Source organism: Carcharhinus amblyrhynchos, chromosome 2, assembly GCF_965287045.1.
Source record: "Carcharhinus amblyrhynchos chromosome 2, sCarAmb.v2.hapA, whole genome shotgun sequence".
NCBI classification, from domain to species: Eukaryota; Metazoa; Chordata; class Chondrichthyes; order Carcharhiniformes; family Carcharhinidae; genus Carcharhinus; species Carcharhinus amblyrhynchos.
Genome location: NC_137325.1, coordinates 18759062 through 18785530, shown reverse-complemented (window position 1 = coordinate 18785530; position 26469 = coordinate 18759062). Strand labels below are relative to the sequence as shown.

Below are 26469 nucleotides of genomic sequence, written 5' to 3'. Positions count from 1 at the left end.
TACATGAATAGGACGGGGAAGGAAAGGGTGCAAATGCCGTAACTGCATTCGGTTTTCGTTTAGGCAGGCATCGTGGTCAGCGCAGGCTTGGAGGGCCAAAGAGCCTATTCCTGTGCTGTACTTTTCTTTGTTCTTCATTGATTTCTACAGCACAGAAACAGGCCATTTGGCCCAACAGATCTCTGCTAGCATTTATATTTCACATCAGCTTCCTCCCATGTTCCTTTATCTCGGCTTATCGACATCTTTCCATTCTTTTCTCCCCTTCATGTACAAACCTCACTTCTTAAAGGAATACAAATAGCAGTCAATGCTTCTTATATGCAGAACATTTGCAGCAGCACGAAGTTCCCAATGCTGACAGAATCCATGCTTTTGGTATTGTTTAGCACTAGTCAATCAATTGTCCAGCAACAAATGAACAACTTGCCATCACAAAACATATCAGAACATGATTTCAATGAGCTAAATTAGGCTTTATTCCTTCTGTAGTGCTACAGAACTAAGATAGATATCAAGATATCTTTAACAAAAAAATCTGAAGCATATAAAATATATGTTGCAATCTTCTTACCTTGCATGTTATGCAGCTTGACCTCGGGAGCACTCTTGGCTGAACCTGTGATTCCAGGGGACTTGTTCAAATCCCAGTTACACTTTGCGATGAGGTTCAAAACAGCTTCATCATCTTCATCGAGTTCTGAGCATTTCTTTGTCAATGAGTTTACAAATTCTGCCCTCGGGTGTCTAGGCCTAAAGTACAAAAGAAATTAATAGCATAGAATGCAGTGAACAAGGAAGTATATTCTGTTTTGTTATTTTAATATGGCTAATATGTTAGAAACACAATGACATCAACAACTTCCTGTTCGCATTCATGATTAGTAATCTCCACTGTAAAAAAAAGGGACTTTTGTGTGTAAAGTCATTAGGGCTTTTCAAATTGTACGGGTAAAGGCTTATAAGTTAGACGGTCCCAAATTTGATCTTCATCCACATTCAAATTGCTGCACATCAATAAATCTTAATGTCTTTGGTTGAAGAGCAGAAAGAAAACGATCAGCCTCAGTTGCTGTGGCGAACTATTAGCAGAAATGTGGCAAAGTATAGTTGTCAAGAGAAACTCAGAATTGGTCTGATCATGGCCAAAGTTATTTAGCAACATCCTTAGTCTGGGATCACAGAATTTCTCAACCCATCCAGCTGCCAGCAAACAATGAGAGTCAAACAATATTTACTTTTGAAGAGCAAGCTCTGAATTCCCTCAAAGCTGTTCAAATGCGGTTCAATGACTGCACACCTCCTGGTGTTTCAACCTCGTCTCCCAAGATACCATCCACCAGGATTTCCAGGACTACACTCCAGCTTCTAATAACTGGTGGAATTTCTGCTCTGTGATATTCAGCTAGATTCAATGGGTTGGCACTGCCCCTGGATTTCACCAGACTCCATCTCCGCAGCTACATCAAGCCGCAAATGACTCCCAGGGCTTCTTCTGGGCCCTAACCCTTTCCAGTATGGAGACAGTGACCTCTGCCACTTTCTCCACTCCCCAGAACTTCTCCCAAGCCCTAAATACCCTGGCTTATCAAACGTCTTCTGGGACTCCTCCTGAGCCCCAACTACACAGAGCCAGCTAACAACAATACCTTTGCTCCCTGGAGCCTCCTAATAACAACAACTTTTTGGTATGGTCTGTGCCTCTATGCCCGAACACTCACTCTCCCAGCAACAGGCAGAAAATTGAAATGGATCATTATATATATTTATAACACAGTAACAAGGATAACTTGGTATTTACATGGTACAATCTATTAAACTCTTTTTAGTTTTACGCCTCAATTTGACATGACACGCGACATAGAAGAATATGTAATGAAATACAATAATATTGAGTCAGCTCATTCTAATGTGGAGCTGAGTGATGCAGATTAGAGAAGTCTCAGGCTCAATCCTTCGACTGTACTGATTTGTTTCAGCAAGCGTATCCTAATAATGTTGTTTAATGAACTAATAACGATGAAGTGGTAATGTCACTGGATTAGTATTCCAGAGGAATGCTCTGAGGATATAGATTCAAATCCCATTATGGAAGCTGGCGGAATGTAAATAGATTAATAAAATCTGGAAACTAGTCTCAGTAATGATGACTATGGCGACTATTATTGATTGCTGTTGAAAGCCCATCTGGTTCACTACTGTCCCTTTTAGAGAAGGAAATCTGCCATCCTTCATGTGACTCCAGACCTACAGCAGTGTGGCTGGCTCTTTGCTGCCCTCCGCAATGGCAAGCTACTTAGTTCAAGGGTAACTGGGGATTGACAACAAATGCTGGCCTTGATAGCAAAGACCACATCCTATCTACATTCCCAGGCTTGACAGGGAATTATTAGCTCTAGTGCCTAAAAAAAACACACCCCTTATTCATTAACTTCAGGAAAGGAACAGGAAAAATTAGTCCAAATCATATGACCACATGAAACAGAATGCAAATATCATAACATAAATCCAGATAGAAACATTTTCCATACATTTTAGCATTAGTTACAGCCCCGAGGCATCAAGACACAAGAATGAAACAAAAGTATTAATACACACAATATAGCCAATGAGGACTAGCAGAATCCACCATTAACAACTGGGTTGTTTGTATTCCCTGAAGGTTAGACAGTTTAAAAAGGACATAGATTTAAAGAAATTAATAATAAAGCAATTAGAAGAGAGGAATAGAGAATTCTTTTTTACCCAGTGAGTTGTAGGGGTCTGGAATACACCTCCAGAAAAGGACAGTAGAGGCAGAAAGCCTGATCATATTTAAGCATTTACATCAACATTTGAAGTGCTGTAACCTACAGGGTTACAGACCGAGAAATAGAAGGTGGGAGTAGGCTAGATAGCTCTTTCCTGGTCAAAGACACAACAGAACAATAGATTCCTGTTGTAAGGCTTTCTTACTCTCTGAACAATGGCAGGGTCAAGGAAAGTAATGTGCTTCTTCAGGGAATAGATAAAACAAACGTGATAACATGCTCAACATAGCCACAAACCTTAAAGTCAGCCTTTTTTCTGAGTTTATACTTTCATATCACTGTTGTCTATTCAAAGTGACCCATTCCTCTGCACTACTGACATACTTCCAATTTGCAGACATCTACTTGAGCAAAACCAAAATGATTGAACTTATAACAAAGGCAAAGCTCACATAAACTGATTTGTAAACAATAAGTGAAGAAATTGGGCAGAAAAAGAGAAGTAATTATAGCATCTCTCGAACAGGAAAGTTAATGTAGGCTGTGACTTGTCAACCATTACCAACTCTCAAGTTCTCTACATAATCTGGGAGTAGAGATGGCATTAGCATCAACCAAAATCTTGAGCTCTTCTTACACGAACAGGAATCAAACTCTAAAATTTTCCCTGTTCCTGCAATTCACTGCTTGGAGTCCCTGCGTTGAGCTTAACTGCGCAACATTGAAAGGCAGTACTATCAGGTTCATTTAAGATCACCCATTGGAATGAATCAGTGGTTAACATTCGTAAGAAATTACAAAACTTGTGACTAATTTGGTCGTGTGTGTGTGCGAATAATCTGTTCTTATTTTTTGATGTCAAAACTATCAGCAACAGAATTCTGTAACCACTTAAACCCGAGTCCCAAATGTTAAGCTCATGTGTGCATTCTCCAATGTAACCTCCAATTGTCAGCACAGCAATCAGGAACACATACATCAGCATAAGATCATACAGAGATCAGAAAGATTCATACAATAAGGGATGCAATTTGACGCTTCCAATTCTTTCTTCCTTGGATACCTACAAACCTCTTATCACAGCACACAATGGCCAAAGTATAATATCTGAGCCTTAGCCTACAAATCCCCACAAGGACAACTTCAGTAAAAATAAGTATTGTTAAAGTAATAAATTAATTTCATTAAGCTTGTCCAAAAACGGGTGAAGCCTCCCAGTTTCTCGCCCATTGGGCACTTAGAAATCTTTTTGGAAAAATCACATCCACTATTTCAGCTGTGGGCTGATGAGGGTATTACTAATTCTGTGCTTTTATACTCTTTATCTCTGTTTAGAAAGCCAATAATCCCATTTGCTTTTTTTTTAAAGAAATGACCTCAACTTGTCCTGTCACCTACAAAGCTTTCTCTATGTGCACCCAAGGTGTTCCAGTACGCCCTTTAACATTTAGTTTAAATGTATGTTCATTCTTCCTACTAAAATGTATATTTTACACTTCTGTGTTAAATTTTATCGAAAACGTGCCTGCCTGTTTTACAGTCTGCTTAAAGGTAAACTTTGCAAATGGACACTGGCATCATGAACTTGGCAGAGATTTTGTGCATGAAGCAATTAACTTTATTAATTTGGAACTAGTTATAAATTTAATGATTCTCAATAGGGCTATACCAAGCTCTAAAGTTCAAAAATGATAATCAACGTCATAAGCACCATATAACCATTGACTCTTTGGACAATTTTGAGTATACTATGTTGTGAATTTGCACTCAGGATGTTTGCAGGAAAGAGCTGTATAATTAAGTCAATAATTAATAAGCCCTGAGAAAAGTATACAAGCTTTAATATCAGCAATTTCTAATAGCTCTCATTCCTCATATATGTTCTGCTTATGTAAGCAGATTTTTTAACCAGTAGGATGAATATCAATTTCCTTAGCACATTTGAATACTTTCCCTTCCAATAAATGCTACTCTATCCAAATGTACAGCTATGGGCCCGGTTTTAGCATCGCGTTGCACCCATTTTCAGGCCGGAAAACTTGGTAAAGTCGGGCGTGAGAGGAGTAACGTGATCCGTGTCCGCATCCGCCTCCGCGCCTTTTCCCCCTTTACCAAGGCCCAAAAATGGCCTCAATCGGGACTGCACCTGAAACGGGCGTAACGGCCACTTAAATGCATTTAAATTGACCTAACGGGCTGCACGCCCAACCTTATCGGCACTTTCCCCTTCACCACTGCGTTCACCCATCCAGAATCAGTGCGAAACAGATACACTCCACAAAAGTCCGGCTCAGGCGCTCCAGTTAGTGAGGAGGTAAGTGCCTGGCTTCCGATGACTCTGGCATTCTGCCTGAGATCAGTGAGGGTGGGGGGGGAGGGGGGTGTCCGCTGCCACTCTGCCTGAGATCAGTGGGGGGGCCAAGATCGGCCTGGGTGGCAGAGGAGATGGAGGGATAAGGGGGTCAGTAATGTTGGGACGGGGTGGGGCAATGTCTGTGCAGGTCAGGCAGAAACATTATCCAGCCCGGGAGCGATGTGGTAAGGGAGCTGCACTCTTTCTTCTGCGCATGCGCAGTTGGAGCTGCAGGATTTCGGGCACGTTAAGCCCTGTCCATGGGCTTCTGCAGTGCGATTCCAAACCGCTGGTATTTTTGCAGGCAGAGTGCGTATGCAGATGCCTGAGAACGCATTGGAAGTCGGATCTGAAACACCCCCAATTTCAAGTCCGCCCAGCACTTAGAATGAAAATGGTAAAATAGGGCCTTGTGTGTCTAAAAAGCTTGGAGATAAAAAATGCACTTACTCTCCAACGGTCTTAAGTCAGAGTCTGAGCAGAGTGAGGGAATGGTTTCCTTTTTTCACATTGTCTGAGAATCTACCATTTGATGCTCACGGTTTCCTTTAGGATTTAAAAGACTTGCCTTTATTCTTGATTACTGGATGACCCAAAGTGTTTTACCACCAAATCTTCGCCATTGTGATGCGAATGTCAATGTTGGTGAAGCGTAAAAATGCTGCAACATGCTGAACCCACCCTGACTTGTCCCTCTTTCACGTTGATTTCAGTTTTCCTACCAGTCACCCACTTAGTACAAAGCTGTCCCCTCTTACCGATCTCGATCGCCTGTTCCTGGCTGCCTCCTCATCTGAACTTCTACCATCTCAGCTCTCGCTCTCTGACTGCGCCTCCTCCTCCCTTTTCCCTGAACTCCGTTCTCAACTGCCAAAACAGTTCTAACATTTGATGCTGTACGTGGGTCTTGGCTGCTTCTGCTGCGTAAATCATAGCCCAAATGGACAAATATTTACATTAAATATCCATACTCAAAACCTATGAACTGACTAGATCAATTCATTAGAACATTCTTTCACTATTTGTCCCTGCTCTCCAACCAGCCAGCATGACAGTTTTAAAAATCACCTTTCTCTGCTGGCTATAAGGGACCTCTATGAAACAAGTCCAAGAATTTTTAAACCAGTTTAGTGAATGCAGGTCCACCCTGCTTCAGGCAGCAAACTCACTCAGGCAAGTTACAAGGGTAGTCGCTACGGGAAATGCAAAATGACAAAGCTGAAGTGCTTAGGTTGGGACAGAATAAAAAGGAATCTTAAACTGCTGTAACGTTGTACTTGACAACTTGGTGCTGACGGTAGATATTAATAATGCAAGATTATGCTCCAAGGACTGGCGTGATTCATTTTATTTGGCTGTCTTTTCATTTTGACCTCAAAAAGGAGCAGAATAAAAACCTCACCTTAGGACTGATTCAAAAAAGGTACTGCCTTGTGACAAATCAGTATCCGTAAAACAAGATTCACTCTGGGATCACGAGACCATAATGAGTCAGGTGATGGAAGGAACAACAAAACTGAAAATGCTGGAAATTCTCAGCAGGTCTGACAGTGGAGTGAGAATACAGCTAGCATTCAATTCTAGGTGACTCTTGGTCAGAGGAAGACTCTGACTAAGAGTCATTCAGACTTGAAACATTGGCTCTGATCTCTCTTCACAAATGTTGTCACGCCTGCTGAGGATTTTCAGCATTGTCTGTTTCTGTAGTAGATTCCAGCATCTGCAGTGATTTTTCACAGCATCAGGGTCCCGGGTTTGATTCTCGATGTGACTGAACTGGCCGCCTAAAAAATGGCAATTTACGGGGCAAGCTGGGGTCACTGGACAAGTATTGAAACAGCAGACTGCAGCTTAAAAGACAAAGATAAACAGGTTGCAGCTCAGACAGCTGAATACACAGGAAATAGGCCATCCAAAGATAATGGACACTTTCTGGTCAAGCATATTTGTTTATCAGACAAAGGGGAGCCTTAACCCCTTATTTGGGAGGGAGGTATATGACCTACAGGCATGGCCCTTGGGTACACACAGTAAGAAGTCTCACAACATCAGTTAAAGTCCAACCAGTTTATTTGATAGTAAACCCACATGCTTTCGGAAATGCTGTTCCTTCATCAGGTGTGTGTGTCAGGTGGGGACACACCCAGAGATTGGTGTGGCAACACCTGATTGGACTCTTATCGATCAGGGTGATACAGTCCTGATCGACTGATTGACAAGAATCAGGAGAGCACCCAAAAGGACACGAAACCGAGGGATAAATGGTGCTGCACAACAGAAGAAGCTCCTTCTCTCTCTCTGACCCCATGAACGAGCTACAACAGTGACCAGCTTGGATCATGTAGATCAAGTCCAAGACAGGAGGAGGTGAGAGCCCCGTTTGTCAGCTTGGATTGGGAATGTCTCACTTGCTAAGACTCTGAACAGTACTTGATTTGATTGAATTGGATTAGATTAAAAAAAAGGTGACCATTGCCAGCAACAACTAGCACGAGGAGTGCCACCACACCCCAAGAAGGAAGGAAGACTAGATCCAGCGTGTCAGGCTGAACCAACGGACCAGATTATGCAGAGGATTACAGAGACCAGCACACAGATAAAGACCAATATCTGCCTGGGTACTTGCCAGTCACTCAAAAGATAAGATAAGATCTAGTATTGGACTTGAACTTTAATATTTCTGTAAGATAACTTATTGTTGGTTGAGTGGGTGATTATTGATTGTGTATTTAAATAAATATTGTTGTACTAATAAGAAGCCTACCACATTAAAGTTAAAACAGACTGTGCGGCAGGCACAACACTGGCTTGAGTCTGTGCGAAGTCTGCACTTTCTCCCTGTGTCTGCATGCATTTCCTCCAGGTGCTCTGGTTTCCTCCCAGTCTGAAAGACGTACTGGTTAGGTGCATTGGCCATGCTAAATTCTCCCTCAGTGTCTGAGTGTGGCGACTATGAGATTTTCACTGTAACTTTATTGCAGTGTTAATGTAAGCCTACTTGTGACACTAATAAATAAACTTTAAAAACTTTAATTTGCTTTGACAATAAAGCTGAGATCAGCACCACTGCCCTAGAAAAGGGTAAATAAAACGCCAGATATCTCACCCTTGATTTCTAATCCAGTAATGCCTTGTTAAAAATCGAGGGTGTGTGGATATCAGATAAGGACAAGATGTTGTACAGCTCTGAAGGCCACAGTGCCCTGTTTCCAAAAGAATGGTCCCTTCACAAAATGCTGGAGGACAGCCTGAACTCAGAGCCATTTCTTACTTGCTAACCAGGACCAATAAAACATTATCTGCACTAAGAGACATCCCATTACCATCAATTAATAATTTTCTATTCTGAAGTTAAAAAAGTGAAATAAAATCACACATGATTCAAATCTGAATGAACCATTAGTATCACAGTGTGGCACCTATATAATATATATACTTCATATATATCAATATGCAGCAGCTGCCTTTAAAGTTGCTTGAATATTTATATACAAGTACAAGGTTCCATATATAATTCGTTGACCTCCTCCTGGATGATAGGAAAATCTGATTCAAGAGGATGTTATATTATTACTTTAGTTTTACATTTACACTTTTCAGATTATTTTCCATATTAATTTTGCAGCTCGATTTTAGCCTCTCAGCGTTAATTATCTGAATTACAATTTGTTGTACTTAAATACATAGTAAAAAAATCCTCCTGTAGCCCCATCCCTTTCCATCTTGGAAACATTCCCCAATGCTACAATCCATTGCCTCCAATTCTCTGCCTCTCCGATTTTGCCCTCTTGAACATCCAACTTCATTTACCCCGCTAATGGCAACCTTGTGTTCAGACACCTGCGCTCTGAGCTCTGAGATAAATAGCGCATGAAGATTCAATCACCAGTTGTGAGGCAAAGGCTATAACATCACTTAGGAGTAGAAATGAAATAAACATGTGAAAAGGAGAAATATAAAACAATCAGAAGAGAATGAGATTGCAAGAGGCAGTGCTGAATAACTTTGTCCTATGCTGTAATTTCTGTTGTTATGAAAGCTTCTTTGTTGAGCCCCAGCCCTTGGGCTCAAAACTGAACCACCTGCACTTTGTGTGATGTCTTTGGCTGAGATCAGTTTTGTCATATAGTAGGTGGTTCTCCCAGTCCACTGCACTGTTCAGTTGGCATCCAGTCGATCGTGAGTCTCCGGGACCACGTTTTATGATGTAGTCAGCCTTGCGCTAATATGGAAATTCACATTTCCATATTATACACAGGTACGAGATTCTACATATAATTTGTTGGAATACTGACATTTCCGTATCATTAGCGAGCCCAGGAAGGTATTCTCCAGGTTCGATAATGTCTCAAGGCTGCACGTGGAAGGATGGTGAGGGAGAGGATCTGGGCTGCACATTTGAGGGTGGGATGGAGACTGCCTCCTTTTCCAACAGCGAATTTTGGATGATTCACACAAGGAGGAAACAGGAACTCATCTAGGCCACCTGAAATTAGTGCTGAATTCAAACAGACTGGCTGTTGTAAGGCCTTACCCCAGCGTGGGTGTCACAAATTAATGAAGCAGACATAAATACTCTTGAAAGGGAAGATAAGATCTGTATAACCATCAGAATCGCCCCTGTTCTTTAAATTCTATTACAAAAAGTCCTCTGATTGATTGCTTTGATTAAAATACCATCTGATGCAAGTTAGAAAAAAAACACTGGCGTCTGATCCTGCAGTTTCAATGTTCCTTGACATTTCCCCAAAGCTTATTATTATGTCCTTATGATTTCTTGGCAAACTTTCGAAAGCTACAATTATCTTAGCAGGAGGTTTTGAGTTCACAGTTTCATTAATTGTTTAAAGAGGTTATGAGAGACTGTCTTTGATAATGGGGTCTGAATAAAAGATTGTCTTTATATAAAGACAGTCATTTGAAAAGATATGAAAGTGTTGAATGGACTTTGTGAATGGAAGTTTCCACTATCTAGTGTTAATGAGTGACAGCTTATTAGATTGTTAGAAGATTTTCTTTTCATCCCCATGTGGCTCCTGATATCTGCCCATAATTTATACTGGATGATTGGCTATGGAAGTGGCATGGTCAGTATGAGGAAGTACAGTGTTTATGAGGAGGTATATACATGGTGTGTAGGGCCAAACATTGTAGTTGGGGCGGGGGGGGGGGGGAGAGATTCCAGAGTCTTACTGCTTCCGAGACAACTGGGGCAAAGTCTCAGAGAACCATGGCAGGCCTTCTAAATCAATTTGGCCAAAGATATGCTCTATTTCCATCCAGCACCCCTGCTCTCCACACCCAAGTGAAAATTGTGCATGTCAAGGTAGTTTCTCATGGAGGTGGATCCAGGGAGCTCGCGTGACCCCACTGGGTAGCCAACACCTGGTGCTTAGACTTTGATTGCGACTCACACTTCAAAAGTTTTACCTTTACATAAAAATTCAAGAAGACTGGGACAGAGATCGTGTCTCTTAAAATCATCACTGACTTGGGTATCGGCTGCAGTTCGTGATGGGATTCAGACTTAAGTTCCAGGCTGAATATCAGCATTTTATTGGTTGCTGATTGGATATTGGACTGTCTGTCTTCCGTAAACTTCACACTTTTCTCTTTGTCTTTTTTAATTTCCTTTTAGAAGTAAAGTTGCAGGTTTGGTATGGAGCTGTCTACAGCTCCTAACTTTATTTTGGGAAAGGAGTGGCTTGCAGTATTAAACGTGATCCTCAGCAACTCCCTGTGCAACCTCCTCATCATAGACATTTCCTCACAGCCCATCAAGTACCCTTCCTTCTCATCGTTCAAATCATCCAACTAAATGCCAACTGCTCTCACCCAATAGTCCTATCTCTTCTGGTTTCAAAATAACCCCTTTATCTTCGATCCACTCCCACTCATTTCCCACAATGGCAGATGACAAAAGGTCAGATGCCTTATTTTCAACCATCTTCCTTGCTCTCCTATTTTTACTTAACTTTCCCTCAAGCAGATTTGCTTGCGTTTAAAATGTAATTTTCAAAAATAAATTACATGGACGAAAGACACCACTTTACTCACTGGTGTTAACAACTGCAGTACTTACATGTTCTGTCAATAAAACGTGGCATGATAAAGAGTGTCACGAAAAATACTCTCATCTTATAACAAGCTTTCTCAAGCACAGAAAAGCTGCCAGAAGGTATGCAGTCAGCTTGCTGTGAACCATTTTCATCTCACACAAAAAGACTGAGGAAATTTGTCTTCTAGCTCTTCTTCAAACAATTTCTAAAAACATCCAAGCAGAAGCTGCCAAAAACTAAAGAACCACAGTCAGTGCAGCTGTCAGCAATACTGAAGGCATCCTGGCAAATTCAACACCTCACGTGTTCAAACAGTGCAACCCGAACCAGGTATGAACTTCTAAAATAATGCTTGGAATCACAGTTGGTTAAATGCATAACTACTTTGCATTTATACAACATGTTTAACATAATAAACCATCCCACTGTGTTTTTCAAGTACAACAAAATTTGAAGGAGCATGGAAATTCTTTGAGAGGTGGGGGGGGGGGTCGCATCTGTAAGACTGGAGACATTAATGGGGATAGGGAGGGGGGAGGCCACAGAGATTTGAAAACAAGATTGAGAAATCTAAGTAGAGATATTGTTTAAACAGGAGAAATTTAAGTCAAAAGGCACTGGAGAGAGCAGGGAGTAGAACAGGCTACAGTCAAAAGTATGTTCGAACAATCAAGCTGAGAGCTACAAAGGCTTGGATCTAGCAATAGAAAACCTGAGGCAACTCAAGGGCGGAGCCGGCCGACGTTACAGAGATGCAAATAAGTGGCCTTGGTGACATTGTAAATACGTAATAGGAAGTTCATCATCAGGTGAAGTGTGACATCCAAGGTTGTGACTAAAATGCTTCAGCTTCAGACAGCTGCCAGGGAGACGGATGGAGTTGTCAGCAAAGGAATGGAGTTTGTGACAGGAACCAAAGATAATGGCTTATGGTCTTCCCAATATTTCATTGGAGGAAATTCCTGCTCTTCCAGTAAAGGGTCGATCAAATAGTCTGGCAGTTTAGAGAGAGTGGAGGAGTGAAGAGAGGGGGAAGATCAAGGAAATCTGTGTGTTAGAACATAAGAACATAAGAAATAGGAGCAGGAGTAGGCCATCCAGCCCTTCGAGCCTGCCCCACCATTCAATAAGATCATGGCTGATCTGTCGTGTCTCAGTTCCACATTCCTACCCTCTCCCCATAACCCTTAATCCCCTCTCTTATCAAAAACCCATCAACCCGCATCTTAAAAATATTTAGCGAGGCAGCCTCCACCAACTCAACAGGCAGAGAATTCCAGAGATTCACCACCCTTTGAATGAAGAAGTTCCTCCTCAACTCCGTTCTAAACCGCTCCCCCCTCCTTTATCTTGAGACTGTGCCCCCTAGTCCTACTGTCCTTTGAGCAGGAAGAGCCTCTCCACCTCTATCCTATCCATCCCATTCATCATCTTATACGTCTCAATGAGATCTCCCCTCATTCTTCTAAACTCTAACGAGTACAAGCCTAGTTTATTCAGCCTCTCCTCATAGCTCAACCCCCTCAACTCCGGCATCAGCCTAGTAAACCTCCTCTGCACTCCCTCCAAGGCCAAAATATCCTTGCGTAAGTATGGCGCCCAAAACTGCACACAGTACTCCAGCTGCGGCCTCACCAATGCCCTATACAGCTGCAGCAAGACCTCCCTACTTTTATATTCAATCCCCCTCGCTATGAAGGCCAGCATCCCATTAGCCTTCCTGACCACCTGCTGCACCTGCAGGCTGGGTTTTTGCGACTCATGCACAAGGACCCCGAGGTTCTGAGCATACATGTGAAAAGTAATGCTGCACTTGGTATAATGTTTCTGAGGGGCAGCAAATTGGAAGGATCCATGGTTACGTCTTTGGGGGACACATCAGAGGCAATGGTATGGGAGAGGCAAGAAAAACCATTGCTGGTAAGACTGGTTGCAACTGAACAGATAATAGAACCAGACACGTGCAGCCCCGTCCAAGTGGACAATAGCAGAGAAGCACTGGAGCAAAATTTTGTGGTCAACCACAAAGGTTGCAGAAAAGTTGAGAAGGATGAAGAAAGATGGTTACCTATTCACGGTCACATAGGATAGAATTTGTGACTTTTGCAAGAACTGTATCAGTACTATGGCGAATGAATAAATCAGATTCAAACATGAAGCTCTAGAGATAGATTGGAGCAGAATTGTGAGCCAAACAGGGAAGTTGGGTGGTCAGGAGTTTAGTAGGAATGAGCGTGATATCTTATAAACTGGTTATCTTTTAAACTGTCTTCCATAGAGATAGAGGGCCCTATTTTACCATTTTGATTCCACGTGCTGGGTGGACTCGAAACTGGGAGTGTTTTAGATCATCCCTTCCTCTGGTCCTCAGAAAGCATTCCTGGCTCCCAAATACTAAATGATTCTTTGAGAGTTCTGAAACCCCAGATCCTACCCCCAGTGCTCTTTGATACCAGAACAGCACAAACGCTCCTACAGCCTGAAAACTTTCATTCCACTGCACACAAATGCCAGAATTTACAGCCTCACCTGCCCGAGGCTTGTAAGATCCCACCCGAGGCTAACAGAATGCCTCGCCTGTCCCAATGTTGGGGCAGGCACGCTGATAAAATTCCGGCCAAGATCCCTCTAACCAGTGATCATAAATCTCAAGACCTGCTTCCTCTTGTGTTGGCTCTTCCAATGAACCTTCCTCCATTGAAATGGTGCATGATCACCAAGGCCGTTCCTAATACTGACAGACGCAGTTGGCATTCCCAATGTTTTGACAGCTGTTATTGAGAAGTCATTGCTCCAGGTAACATTATTTCACACCACACTTCTTTTCCTATAACACCTCCAATTTACTGAAAGCAATATAATGGGAAAAATCTACTATTGGGTAAAATTTGTATATCTTAATATATGTAAAAAGCAATTTTCCCGTTTGCTTTGTTGCCCTATTTTGCTCTCACCTTTCATTTTCCACTTGCTGAGCAGGATAATCATGGAATTCATATGCCTGATCTGTGCTGAAGTGCATCAGTGCTGCTTTGCGCTCACTGTCTCTAATTGGTCGATCGTCTGCAAGAGAATACACTGCTATTTAAATGGTCAACAATGAAAGCACGCTGGTTACTGACTACATTCATTTAATAAAAATCAGGGTGGAGCTAAGCTTTCATAATTGTACAGAAGCCTGAAGAACACTTGTATTTCAGACATTTATGAGTCAAGTTATTGCACCATCTGACTTAATTGAGATGTAATTTTTTAGCTTGTGTAACCTGTGGACGAACTAAGGATTGCAATTTGTTTTATTAAAGGGATCGGCAATTGTAGATTTAGACACAAAGAACAGCACATAATCACCATGAAACAATGTAGAAATGGATTTAAGTACATTTCCTTCCTGGAAAGTTTGGGAGAAGCAGTGGTGACAGACAGATTCTCAGCTTGACTGGAGGCCCAGATTTTGAATACTGTTGCAATATCCCATAGAAAAATCTTTGCATTCAATGTCTGATCACTTCTCAGAAATATCTGGGAGGTACTTCACATACTGAAGGCTTTTTTAAAAATTAGATATTTTTTCTTCCAATCTAGGTTTCTCTACTCTATTGGGACTGTTTGCTTTGCCAAGAATCACTTTCCTTTGGGAATTATGCATTTTTATGACAATTTTGACCATTTTCTCCTCAAACTGTCCCTCAGCAAAACCGCCCCTTTGCTTTCTTTTAGCTTATTGAGTAACATATTTGTCCCAGTCTGCACTGACATTGTCAGATAAAGTAGAACGTTGTCAGAAGCAAGTCAGCCAGAAGGTGGAGGAAGATAGTTATAGGGCTTTTGAGGTAAGAAAGCCACAAGGCTAGAAAACCCTATAAAATGTGCAGGACTAACCTCCTACCATCATCTAAAAATTCCTGTTATAGGCATCAGGGATATTCTTTGACAAAGTGCTAGAGCCTGTAATAACAAGCATTTCCCAAGACATAGTGTGTGCACAATATAAAAATTTTTGAAGTCACTCATACCTACTCTAACACTTGCTCCTATAGCAGTGGTCATTCATTATACAGTAGGCAGGTGAACATAATTTTTTTGGAACTAAAGGGTACTTCTTCTATCCTGTTAATGCATTATCAGAACAGTTTCCTGCTGTTCTCTTTGCTTTGGCACCATCTAATGCCTCTTTCATTCCAGCTCCTGATGAAACTGAAGATTCACAGTGAATCGATGCTCCAAAATGGTTAGTGTTGACTTGTTCTGATTAAAACCAAAATAGCGTTAGGTGCAGTTGTGCAATGCCGGCAGGCATCAATCTTTCCCTGAAGGTTGGGGTCATGGAAGCAATGTCACACCACGACATGACAGATATCAATACCATCCTCTGGAAACAATGCTCCTGTGTGAGTTTTCTCATTGTCAACCTGAATTATTCTGTTTAGATGGAAGATGCTAAAATGAAAAGCTGCGAGGGATATTGATTAGGATCAGTTGAGGTGCCACATGCACAATATGCATCATATGCTATGCTGAAATTGAATTACTTTACAAACCATGTCCAAAGAGAATTGAAGATATTGGTAAGATTATGATGAGGGATGGTTAGTGTGTACATAGCACACAGCTCCCTTCATTAGGTGTAGTCTTAAACACAGGAAAAATAACATTACTCCTTTCAAAATGATCATTGCTGCATCACTCCATCTATTGCATTCTCTGCTTAGGTCTTACTGTCGACAAACAGTTGCGGTCTATTAGGGAACCTTAAATATTCAACAATCAAACATACTGAAATGACAGCCAGGTAAACATGTTTAGTGACAGAAGTAAATTAAAGCGATGGCATTCCAAAACAGGAGACAGTTGAATGCACACAGCAGACGATTACCAGTAAAATCAGGAAAAACAACCTAATATAACTAAATAACTAAACTGTCACAGCAAAGAAAAATGTGGATGGGTTTAGAGTAAGATCCAGCAGAGCGACTCCAATGAGTAGAATGAAAGACTGCCAACTGAGCATGAATTGCATAAAGAAAAACTTGGATTATAAAGCACCTTTCACAACCACGGAATATCCTAAAGCATTCTACAACCAATTAAATACTTCTGAACTGCAGTCATTGTCACAATGTTGGAAAGGAAGTCAGAAGATGGACAAATGCTAGTGATAATTGCAGAAGTTCAAACCTTGCATCCTTGCTTTTGAAATTAAAAACCATTATTCTGGTAGAAATGTAATTTATGTCAAAATTTTGTAATTGATCATGCATTTATCTATAGTTTTAATTAAGTTGTGATTTATAAAATTTGCAGTGCAGTGAAGCTAATGCCATACACCCTAATATCTCTCACTTACCTAGAATAAAAGTTAGAACAGCAGCTATTGTATTATAACCTGCAGCGTAGTTTTGTCACAGAATAGATGAAAGAGGCAATGAGGCATTCTTGTTATCTATCTTTGATGCAAATCAGTTTCATTCAAGTAACTGTATCAGTAAATTTATAAACTGGTACTTCAATGTCCACTTTATCTTCATGTCACAGTAATAGCTCTGATGTCATAAAGACATATCAATATCAAATCAGTTTAACTGCTTTGTATTTAAAATGAAGTCGATTTCTTGTTCAAGCGCATCCTAGAACGTTAGTCAACTAAGTGTCAAGACTTGGATGGGATTAATGGACTCTTATGTCAAATTAGTACCAGCATTCCATTCATAAAGATCTGCACAGCTCAATAAGTTACAAAGTTATCTTAACAATAAAGTGGATACTCCAGTGCATGCAATTTCTGGCAGAGATCTTAATGCTTAGGTGATCTACAAAAGAGAATCTGGCTGTATGCACTTGCATCATCAGGTCCATTTACTGCATCTCCAGAACAAATCCTCTATGCTTTAACTGTGCAAGCAACTGGATCTTATCAATCATCCACAATCTTCTGCAAGTCTAACTGCATGGCAAGTACTAGTTGTTTTGTACATACCTTAGTCTGACGATCGGTTTATTTTCCTTCACCAAACAGAATGCAATACCAGTTCTTATGGATGAAGTTATTGTACAAATTCTTCCAAATGATAATTGTTCCAAGTATTTTAGCTGATAAGGGAAATTGAACCAAAAGATCCAGAGGTTCTGGGTTTGAATGCTAGTCTTTGTTGACTAGCATGTCAAGACCAGCAATATGTTTAGATTCAATGTCCTTGGAAATCACTAGCCAGGTTTTCCAAACCCAATTGCTCTCCAGTGACTCCACCTAAAGAGTGTTTGTGTACCACGTGAGAGAGCAGGAAGGCATCTTTTTGACTTACAAAAAAACTAATTACCCTTCCCTAAAAATAATTAAAGCAAGTGGGACAGCTTCACCACCTGCACCCAAGAGTAGACAGACAGTAAGATGCGAAAAAAGCATGAAGAGGAACTGAACTCCTTCAAGGCAGCTATTCTCATGCAAAGCTGTAATTTGTGGTTCTCAAAGTGACAGATTATTGAAATTTTAGATACTTCAATAGATTTACAAATTTTGTTAAAGGCAAACAACTGTGGATGCTGGAAACTGAAACAGAAACAAAATGCTGGAAATCTCAGCCAGTCTGACAGCACCGATGGAGAGAGAATAGAGCCATGTTTCGAGTTTGGATGACCCTGTGAGACCTGCTGAGATTTTCCAGCATTTTCTGTTGTTCCAGATTAACATTTTCAAATCTAAACTTTTTGGGATGGGTTGAAGGAGGATTCCATTACTTTCTTAATTAAGGTGTCTTCAAAATTGAAATATTCAAGATGCTTTCTGAAAAAATGGTGTATAAAATTCTCACAATGCAGATGCAGGCCATTTGGCCCACTAAGTCTGCACCAACTCTCTCTGATAAGGCATCCTCTCAGAGCCTATCCCTGTAATTATGTATTTACCCCGCTAATCTCCCTAACCTACACAACTTGGGACACGAAGGAGGAATTTAGCATGGCCATTCAACCTTCTCTGCACATCTTTGGACTGTGGGAGGAAACTAGGAGTACCCAGAAGGAACCCACGCAGACAACATACAAACTCAGCACAGATAGTCACCCAAGAGTGGAACTGAATCCGGGTCCCTGGCGCTGTGAGGCAGCAGTGCTAACCACTATGCCATTCTGCCACCCTTAATTGAGTTTTCCAAAAGCTGTCTTGAATCTCTTGGTTTTCAGACATAAACATCTCCAAAATGTTCTTCACTTTTCTCTCAAAAGTACTCACTACCAATTCAAGGTCCTGCTTTTCAAATTGCTCCGAGGACAATCCCAAATGCCTCAGAGAAAAGGGAATCCTTGATCTGGATTACTGCTTCATTAAATCCAAGTTAATTATAATTGTGTTCCAAGTCATACAATGCAACAGAATGAGAACATGGCTTCAGAAAAATTAGAAACATAAGCCCTTAATAGGAAAGCTAGATGGATGTCCAGGGTTTGTTTCTCCATTTGCAAGGCCTCTTTCTGTGCTGCATGATTCTACAAAGTGGCATGTTTCTTAATGGTTTCCAGCACAGATCTGATAGCACCAGAAATCTGGCGTAGGGAAATGCGCGCATGGTGGCAACACAGGCGTGAATCCTGTGCATGCCTAACCGCAAGATTCTCCCAATCTGCTGCACTAGAAAACTAATGCAACGGATTGGGGAGAATTACACCCTTAGAATTTTTGGGGGAGAATTCCGCCCGTGATATTTACACAGGAATATAACAACCTGCATTTACATAGTGCCTTTAATGTAGAAAAGCATCCTATAGTCAGACATAAATGGACATTGAGCAAAAGAAATAGGAGGGGAGGGCACACAATAACTTGATCACAGAGGTGGACTTAAGGAGAGGCCAGCAGGAGGACTGGGAATAAGAGATAAATGAATGGACTAAGGTGGACAATTCCAGAGCCTGACGCCACCACTGCTGAACATACAACAATCCCTGGTGAGGCCAAGACAAAAGGATACACTAGTAAAGAAGCTCAGGAGATTACAGAAATAGTAAAGGGAGAGCCATGAATTAATTTAATTACGTAGAGAGAATTTTAGATTGGATACTTTAGGGACTAGGAGACAATAAAAGGGCAGCAAGATCAGGAGTGATCGGTGAGCAGGACTTTGTGTAGGATAGTTGCATTTTGGATATTTACTGAATCTGGAGAAGCTGGAGTTCAGCCAGAAGAGCACTGGAACAAAGGTTGGTGTTGATTAAGGCATGGATGTGGGTTTTAACAACGGACTGAGAGGCAGGGGACGGAAGTAACATCGCAAAGGTTGAAGCTTGGACTGTAAAGGATGGAAACGTGGCATCAAACAAAGCACTGTTTCAACCCCAAACAATGGCAGGCAAGGGGGCTGGGAGATGAAATCAGTGTCATGGGCGAAAGATGATTCAGAAAAGTACAGTGCTGGAAAAGTTTATAAGCTCCACCGGCCAGTTCGCAATCATTTAGTCCTCATCATCCACTTTCTGCACAGTTGATACTGCCACACGTTCGAAGCCTCCATTGCTTATGAACCTCTTCTATTCCCTTTGGAATTTTGAATGCCTGCACAGTTTCTTTCAAAGACTCTTCTGCTCAAGCAATAACAATCAGAGTCTTCAGGCTCACCTCATCACACAAACTACCTAGGACACCAAAGGAATCAAAAAGCTCTCTGGAAAGTTAGATACAGAAGACTGTCCTTCTGAACAGTAAAAAAGATCCAAATGAGATACACCCATACAGAGCAAATCTCAACTGTGGGTAAAGGGATCCTTCTTTAGGCAACATCATTTACTGTGGTTTTTAGTTCATTTATCAGTGTCACATTATTAACTCTGCAATGAAGTTACTGTGAAAATCCCCTAGTCGCCACACTCCGGCACCTGTTCAGGTACACCGAGGGAGAATTTAGCATGGCCAATGCACCTAACCAGACTGTGAAGGAAACCGGAGCACCTGGAGGAAATCCACGCAGACATGGGGAGAGCTTGCAGACTTCACACAGACAGTCACCTAAGCTGGGAATCAAACCCATGCCCCTGCGCTATGAGGCAGCAGTGCAAAACCCTTATAGGGCAGACATATAGAAAATATTTGCACTTGCATGAGTAGCCACAGTGAAGCACATGTTTGTGTATTTGTATAATTGGCCTGCCCAAGGTTTAACTGTGTTTGATTTTAATATGTCCAATTCTTTAATTTAGGCTATCCAATTTAAAATCGGCCTTAAAACTAGGCCCTGATTATATTACCGCAACATGCTTCAAAATGATTTTGGTCATGGAAAAGGGGAAGTTAAATGTATTTTTCTGCATAGTAATAATACACTATTATTTTAAGAAAATCCACCCACTTTCTCAAAAAGACTCCTAATTGAATCTGGTCTTTTTGTTGTCTACATCTTACACGAAAATGACTGAGCAACCTTAGCCTGCTCATGCTTGTGCAAATACAAGCCTTTATGGGGAGGTGATGGCCTAGTGGTTATATCGCTTGACTATTAATTCAGAAACTCAGCTAACGTTTTGGGGGCCCAGGTTCGAATCCCGCCACAGCAGACAGTGGAATTTGAATACAGTAAAAACACCTGGAATTAAAAATCTACTGATGACCATGAAACCATTGTCAATTGTCAGAAAAACCCATCTGGTTCACTAACGTTCTTGAGGGAAGGAAATCATATAATCACAGAATCCATACCATACAGAAGGAGGCCATTTGGCCCATCGAGTCTGTATCGATTCTCTGACAAAACCTGAAAATATGTATACATAAGCAACAGCATTGAGGTGGACACCTGGGGGCGAGCCTCAGTGTCCTGTCAGGCAGACATCAAGAAACCCACTGGGTATTGGAACTCCCTCCTGGGACCTCATCGGCCAGAAACCAGAGAAGTTTCTGGAAAGGCAGGCAGGGGGATAAAGGTACACACTTCAAATAAGATTAACGAGAATTTACAAATCCAATAGGAAAAATCAGGAGAAATGTTTCTATCGAGAGTGATTGAAATGTGAAACTCATTTGCATTTCAGGGGTTGTGTGGAACATTAACACCAGTTTGGAATTGTTAGCCTAATAGCATCTTCCAAAGCAGTAAATACTACAGAATACATTCCACAGGTGAACAAAATCCCTTTCATTCTCAAATATTTAAAGCCTAAAATATAGCTTCAAAACCTTAATAAAAATTGGTTCTGTTTGTCTGACTCCAAATTATAGCTGCTTCTCCTAAAAGCAATGACTCATTTCAATTTTTGTTACATTACCATGTTCAATTAATAGCCATATCATGATGAAGCTTTTGAAATTCAGAAATGGTAATCCCTTGAAGCAAAAAAATTTCTAAAACATTACACCCTAATAATGAAGCCTTTTTTCAGATTTTAGTGTATTATTACTATGCAAAAAATACATTTAACTTCCCCTTTGCCACGACTGAGATCATTTTGAAGCATGTTGCGGTAATATAATCAGGGCCTAGTTTTAAGGCTGATTAAAATTGGATATCCTAAATTAAAGAATTAGACATATTAAAATCAAACACAGTCAAATGTCGGACAGGCCAATTACACAAATACACAAACATGTCTGGGCCTGGCCCATCAATCACCCATCAAAAATCATTGCACTCTACTGAGACACAGCAGGAAATCATTGCACCCCATTGAAATGCACCAGCCTATTGTTAGGAGCCCAGGTCAGCCTAGACTTTCTGTCACCTAGAGTTTCTGCAGTTACCTTATCTGGCAACAGGTTATATGCAAGCAACAGCATGGAGATGGACATCTGGGGGCGAGCCTCGGTGTCCTGTCAGGCAGACATCAAGAAACCCACCGGGTATTGGAACCCCCTCCTGAGACCTCATTGGCGGAATCCAGAGGAGTTTCTGGAAAGGCAGGCAGGGGGATAAAGGTACACACTTCAGACACACCAATAGCAAAGACTCGACGAAGGAGGCAGCCCTGACCATCCGGAAGACTAATCCGAGAAGGAAGAAGCAGCCATCGAGACTCACCTTCGTGACGACAGACTAGAGGGACTCAGAATTGGGCCTGCAGTTTAACTAAGCCATCTTTGCGGGTAGTATACTTGATTCTGGGGTATCCTCTTGTTTTATGTGGGTAATTTAAGGGTTAATAGTGTTATTATTAATAAACGTATTGAATCTTTACTTGTTTTTGTCCATCTTGCAAATAAGGGCACCAAAGTAAAACCTTGGAGTAAGCAAATTGGTTGAAAATATCTGAGAATTAACAGATACAACGTTTTTTTTTGCATCAGAGCAAGTTAACAATAGTTTTTTTTAAATCTCTCGCTGACCCCACCTTATTAGTCAGTTATTGCATTCATGCTGAATTACAGGTATTACAGCACATCAAAAGTCACAAGATCTTTAAAAGAAAGCGACAGCATGTACTTTTTAATTCTTCAGCAATGAAATAGTTGAATTGACATAATCTGTAAAAGAACTTGCATTTATATAGCCCCTTTCAAAGCCCAAGGTTGTCCCAGAGTATCCTAAGCCCAATTAAGTATTATTTTTGAAGTGTAGCCACTTCTGTAATGTAGGAAATACTGCAGCCAATTTACATAAAGTGAGTCTTGCAAACAGCAATGTGATAATGACCAGATACTCCCGTTTAATGATGTTAGCTAAGGGATAAATAGTGATCAAGGCACCAGGGAAAGCTCACCTGCTTTTTGTCAAATAGTGCAACAGAATCTTTTAAGTCCACCCCAGAGGGCCTCATTTTTAATGTTTCAACCAAAAGATTTCATTGGCACTGGCATTGGTAGTATCAGCCTGGATTATGTACTCAAGTGTCTGGAGTGGGACTTCAAAACTTCTGACACAGTGGTGAGAAATGTCAGCGGACCAGAGCTGAGAAAGAAACAAAGATGACTGTTGTTACTGCAGCCCAGCAAGGTACTTACCTAATTTTCTAAGATTGGGGAGCATGTGGACGACAAAGAGTCGATAGTCTGATTCATTTTTGGACACAGGGTTCAGTCTCAAGTCAAGTTCTCTCAAACAACCCAGATTACGAAGGAGAAATATCTCTTTCAAGCTTGCAATCTTGTTATAATACAGGTTGAGCTTTTCCAGATGAATCAAGTGTTGGATCCCCTGTGGGCACAATATAGACAAGGTGAAAATGCATTAAAATCTGTGGTATTGTATTAAATGTGCATAGATAGCTTTCTTTTGAAGCATAATGTGTGGGCATGACAAAAAAAAAGAAACTGGTATATTCAGAAGTGAGTCCATTTTTAATGGATAATTACTGCCAAACAACCTTCCTGGCTTTGGAAATTTAATTTTACAAGTGAGAAGACTAATTTCTTTGTAAGTTAATTAGTGTTTGGGCTTTTTTTTCCAACTTGTTCAACATACCTTTTTATCTCTCACACTTAAAGCCTTTCCTTATTATTTCATCTTCCATATACATCTTAAAAATAATTTATACTTTTTAGTTCAGACTCAACACATCTGAGTGAGAATTTATCGATCTGACTTTACGACGAGTTTCCCAGATGCCCTGTATAAGACATCACAATGGATTAAAACTGGATTAAAGCTATGTTCCACTCAAAACTCCCGCAAATACTTCAGGGCAGTTGACATAATGACATAAACATCATGAGTTGTTCCTTTGTTGCTGACTGTAAACTTCAAGCCATCATCAAATTCAAATGATGGCACAGTGGCCTTACAGTGCCAGACAACTGGCTGTCTTGTGTGGAGTTTACATGTTCTCCCCGTACCTGCGTGGGTTTCCTCTGGGTGCTCTAATTTCCTCCCACAATCCAAAGACATGCAGGTCAGGTGGATTAGCCATGGTAAATGAGTTGGGTTACAGAGTTATTGCGGGTGGGGGGGGGGGGGGGGGGGGGGAAAAACAGCTGGGTAAGCTGTTCTCTCAAAGTGTCAGCACAGATTCAATGAGCTGAATGGCCTCCTGCACTGTAGGAATTCTATGAATTATTGAATCTGATACTGAACCCTAATATTAATAAATAATGCAGAAATTCATAGCAACATTTAAATGCATACAACTAGCAAAAATAAAAGCTAATAATCCACAGGTAAATTAAAAGGGAAAGCAAGCATACTGTTTGTTAACAATTCATTAACTGTTGAATTGATTTTTTTTTAAACTGGAACTTTGCAGGGTGTATGAAATAATTAGGATGGGGTTATCTTTTCTGGCTTGGAACTAAGCTGTGCTACACTTGCAACAGGTAACTTATAAATTCATTATTGGATTTTTAGACTAAAATGGTTGACGTGCAATGCCCAGTGCAAATTCAGTGTAATTTTTGTTATGAAACAAAAGCTTTGTTTGTTCCAGTCACGTGTTTACACTCCTCTCCTAATAGAGGTCATAACTCATACTGGACAAACTCCAATATGGGCCACTGATACTGCTCCCTAATTTTATTTATTAGTGTCACAAATAGGTTTACGTTAACACTGCAATGAAGTTATTGTGAAAACTCCCTGGTCGCCACACTCTGGCGCTTGTTCGGGTATACTGAGGGAGAATTTAGCATGGCCGATGCACCTAACTAGCATGTCTTTCAGACTGTGGAAGGAAACCAGAGCATCTGGAGGAAACCCATGCAAACATGGGGGGAACGTGCAGATGCCACCCAAGCCAGGAATCGAATCCGAGTCCCTGATGCTGTGAGGCAGCAGTGCTAACCGCTGTGCTACCATGCCGCATCCAGGCGCCAGAGTATGACGACTAGAGATTTTCACAATAACTTCATTGCAATGTTAATGTAGGCCTGCTTGTGACACTAATAAATAAAAAGTCCTGAGATGGTGAAAAGTGCTCTATAAACAAAACATTTTTCATTTTTTCAACGTTTTGGATTTGGATCCAGTTTTAGGATTTGAGGCAGTTTGTACATGCAAGTCTACTTATCCATACACAGATAACAAATGAATAATGAGTAGGTTGTCTGATTACCATGGCAAACCCAACAGGCCTGATACTTTCCTCAATGAAGTAAATGCACTGCTAGTAAGAAAGTAAATGTGTAGCCATCAGGAGGAGGGACCATGGCTAGTTTAATCTTTACGCGTGAATGAGCACTAAATCCAACTGTCATATCACCATCACAGACTGAAATGAGATCAGCTAACTCAACACCCTGGGACTTTTCTGGTCTGTGAGACTAAAACAGCTGGAGAAAGTTCAGCCACTATTCTATTTGTAACCATCAAACAACTTAGCAATATGTGAAAGTGACAGGCAAGAAAAGGTCTACTGCCTACCCAGCCTATCCCACATGGCTGAGATTCCTTATGCGTACACACCCCACAGAAAATATGATCTTCTGGGAGAAGCAAAAAAAACAAAATAAATTAGGGGAGGAAATGGCAAATGCCTCTTTGCCCCTTCAGCAATTGAAATTAGGTCAGGAGAGCACATTGCCTCCAATTTATATTACAGGTTACCTAGCTCTTGTACCAGGTGTTCTCTGACCCAACCATAAATTCTTGCTTGCAGGAATTCAGAGAATCAGCATTTGCTGCACAAGCCAGCAACCTGTTGGACAGGCCCTTTATTCTCTCTGAACAGAACCACCTAATATCCAACATCATTCTATGGCCTTTAGCTATCTGTCAGCACAACCCCCTGGTCCACACCAACCGGTTTATGTGAACAACAACATCAGTGTGTATTTACATAGCACTTTTAATGCAGTAAAAACATCCTGAAATACTTCACAACAGCACAAACAAACATAACTTGATATTTGGACAGGGAAAAGGAGGACTTAAGGAGTTTCTTAAAGGAGAGGTTTGGTGATAGAACAGCAGAACGTTAAACCCAAGAAGCTGAAAGTGCAACAGCCAACAACAGAGCATTGAAAAATCAGAGATGGACAAGAGGTCAGAAACATTAGATGTGCAACAACTTAAAAGCTTATCTATCCCTTCATTCTTTTATAAACACTCAACAAATTTATTTTCACACTTTCTCCTGCTACATGACCTTTATTATGAAGCAGCCAAGAAAGAATATTGGAAATTCATCTTGGATACTGCAATCCTGATTTACCAATACTGCAATTTTAACTGGAATAACAGGGACCTTAAAAAAATTGAATGTGTTCCTAGGTTGAAAACTGACTAAAATAATTTTGATGCAAACGTAAATAATTCATGACACAAACAAGTAATAAATTAGTAGTATAAAACACAAAACACTGCAGGTGCTGGAATCTGAAACAAAAACAGAAAATGCTTAAGAATCTCAGCAGGTCACATGGAGAAATAGAAAAGAGCCGATGTTTCGAGTCTGGATGACC

At 40.9% G+C, this 26469-nt stretch overlaps 1 protein-coding gene across 1 annotated transcript in view; it reads right to left on the bottom strand.

Annotated features, from left to right (window-relative positions):
* The window catches only part of cep72 (centrosomal protein 72), a 144845-nt gene that overhangs the window by 101202 nt on the left and 17174 nt on the right, over window positions 1–26469 (bottom strand). The window contains exons 3-5 of the mRNA XM_080203009.1: window positions 23080–23272; window positions 14117–14225; window positions 575–753 (exon numbers count right to left, since the gene is read on the bottom strand). Coding sequence (XP_080059135.1) covers window positions 575–753; window positions 14117–14225; window positions 23080–23272 — 481 coding nt within the window. The remainder of the gene's footprint in view (window positions 1–574; window positions 754–14116; window positions 14226–23079; window positions 23273–26469) is intronic.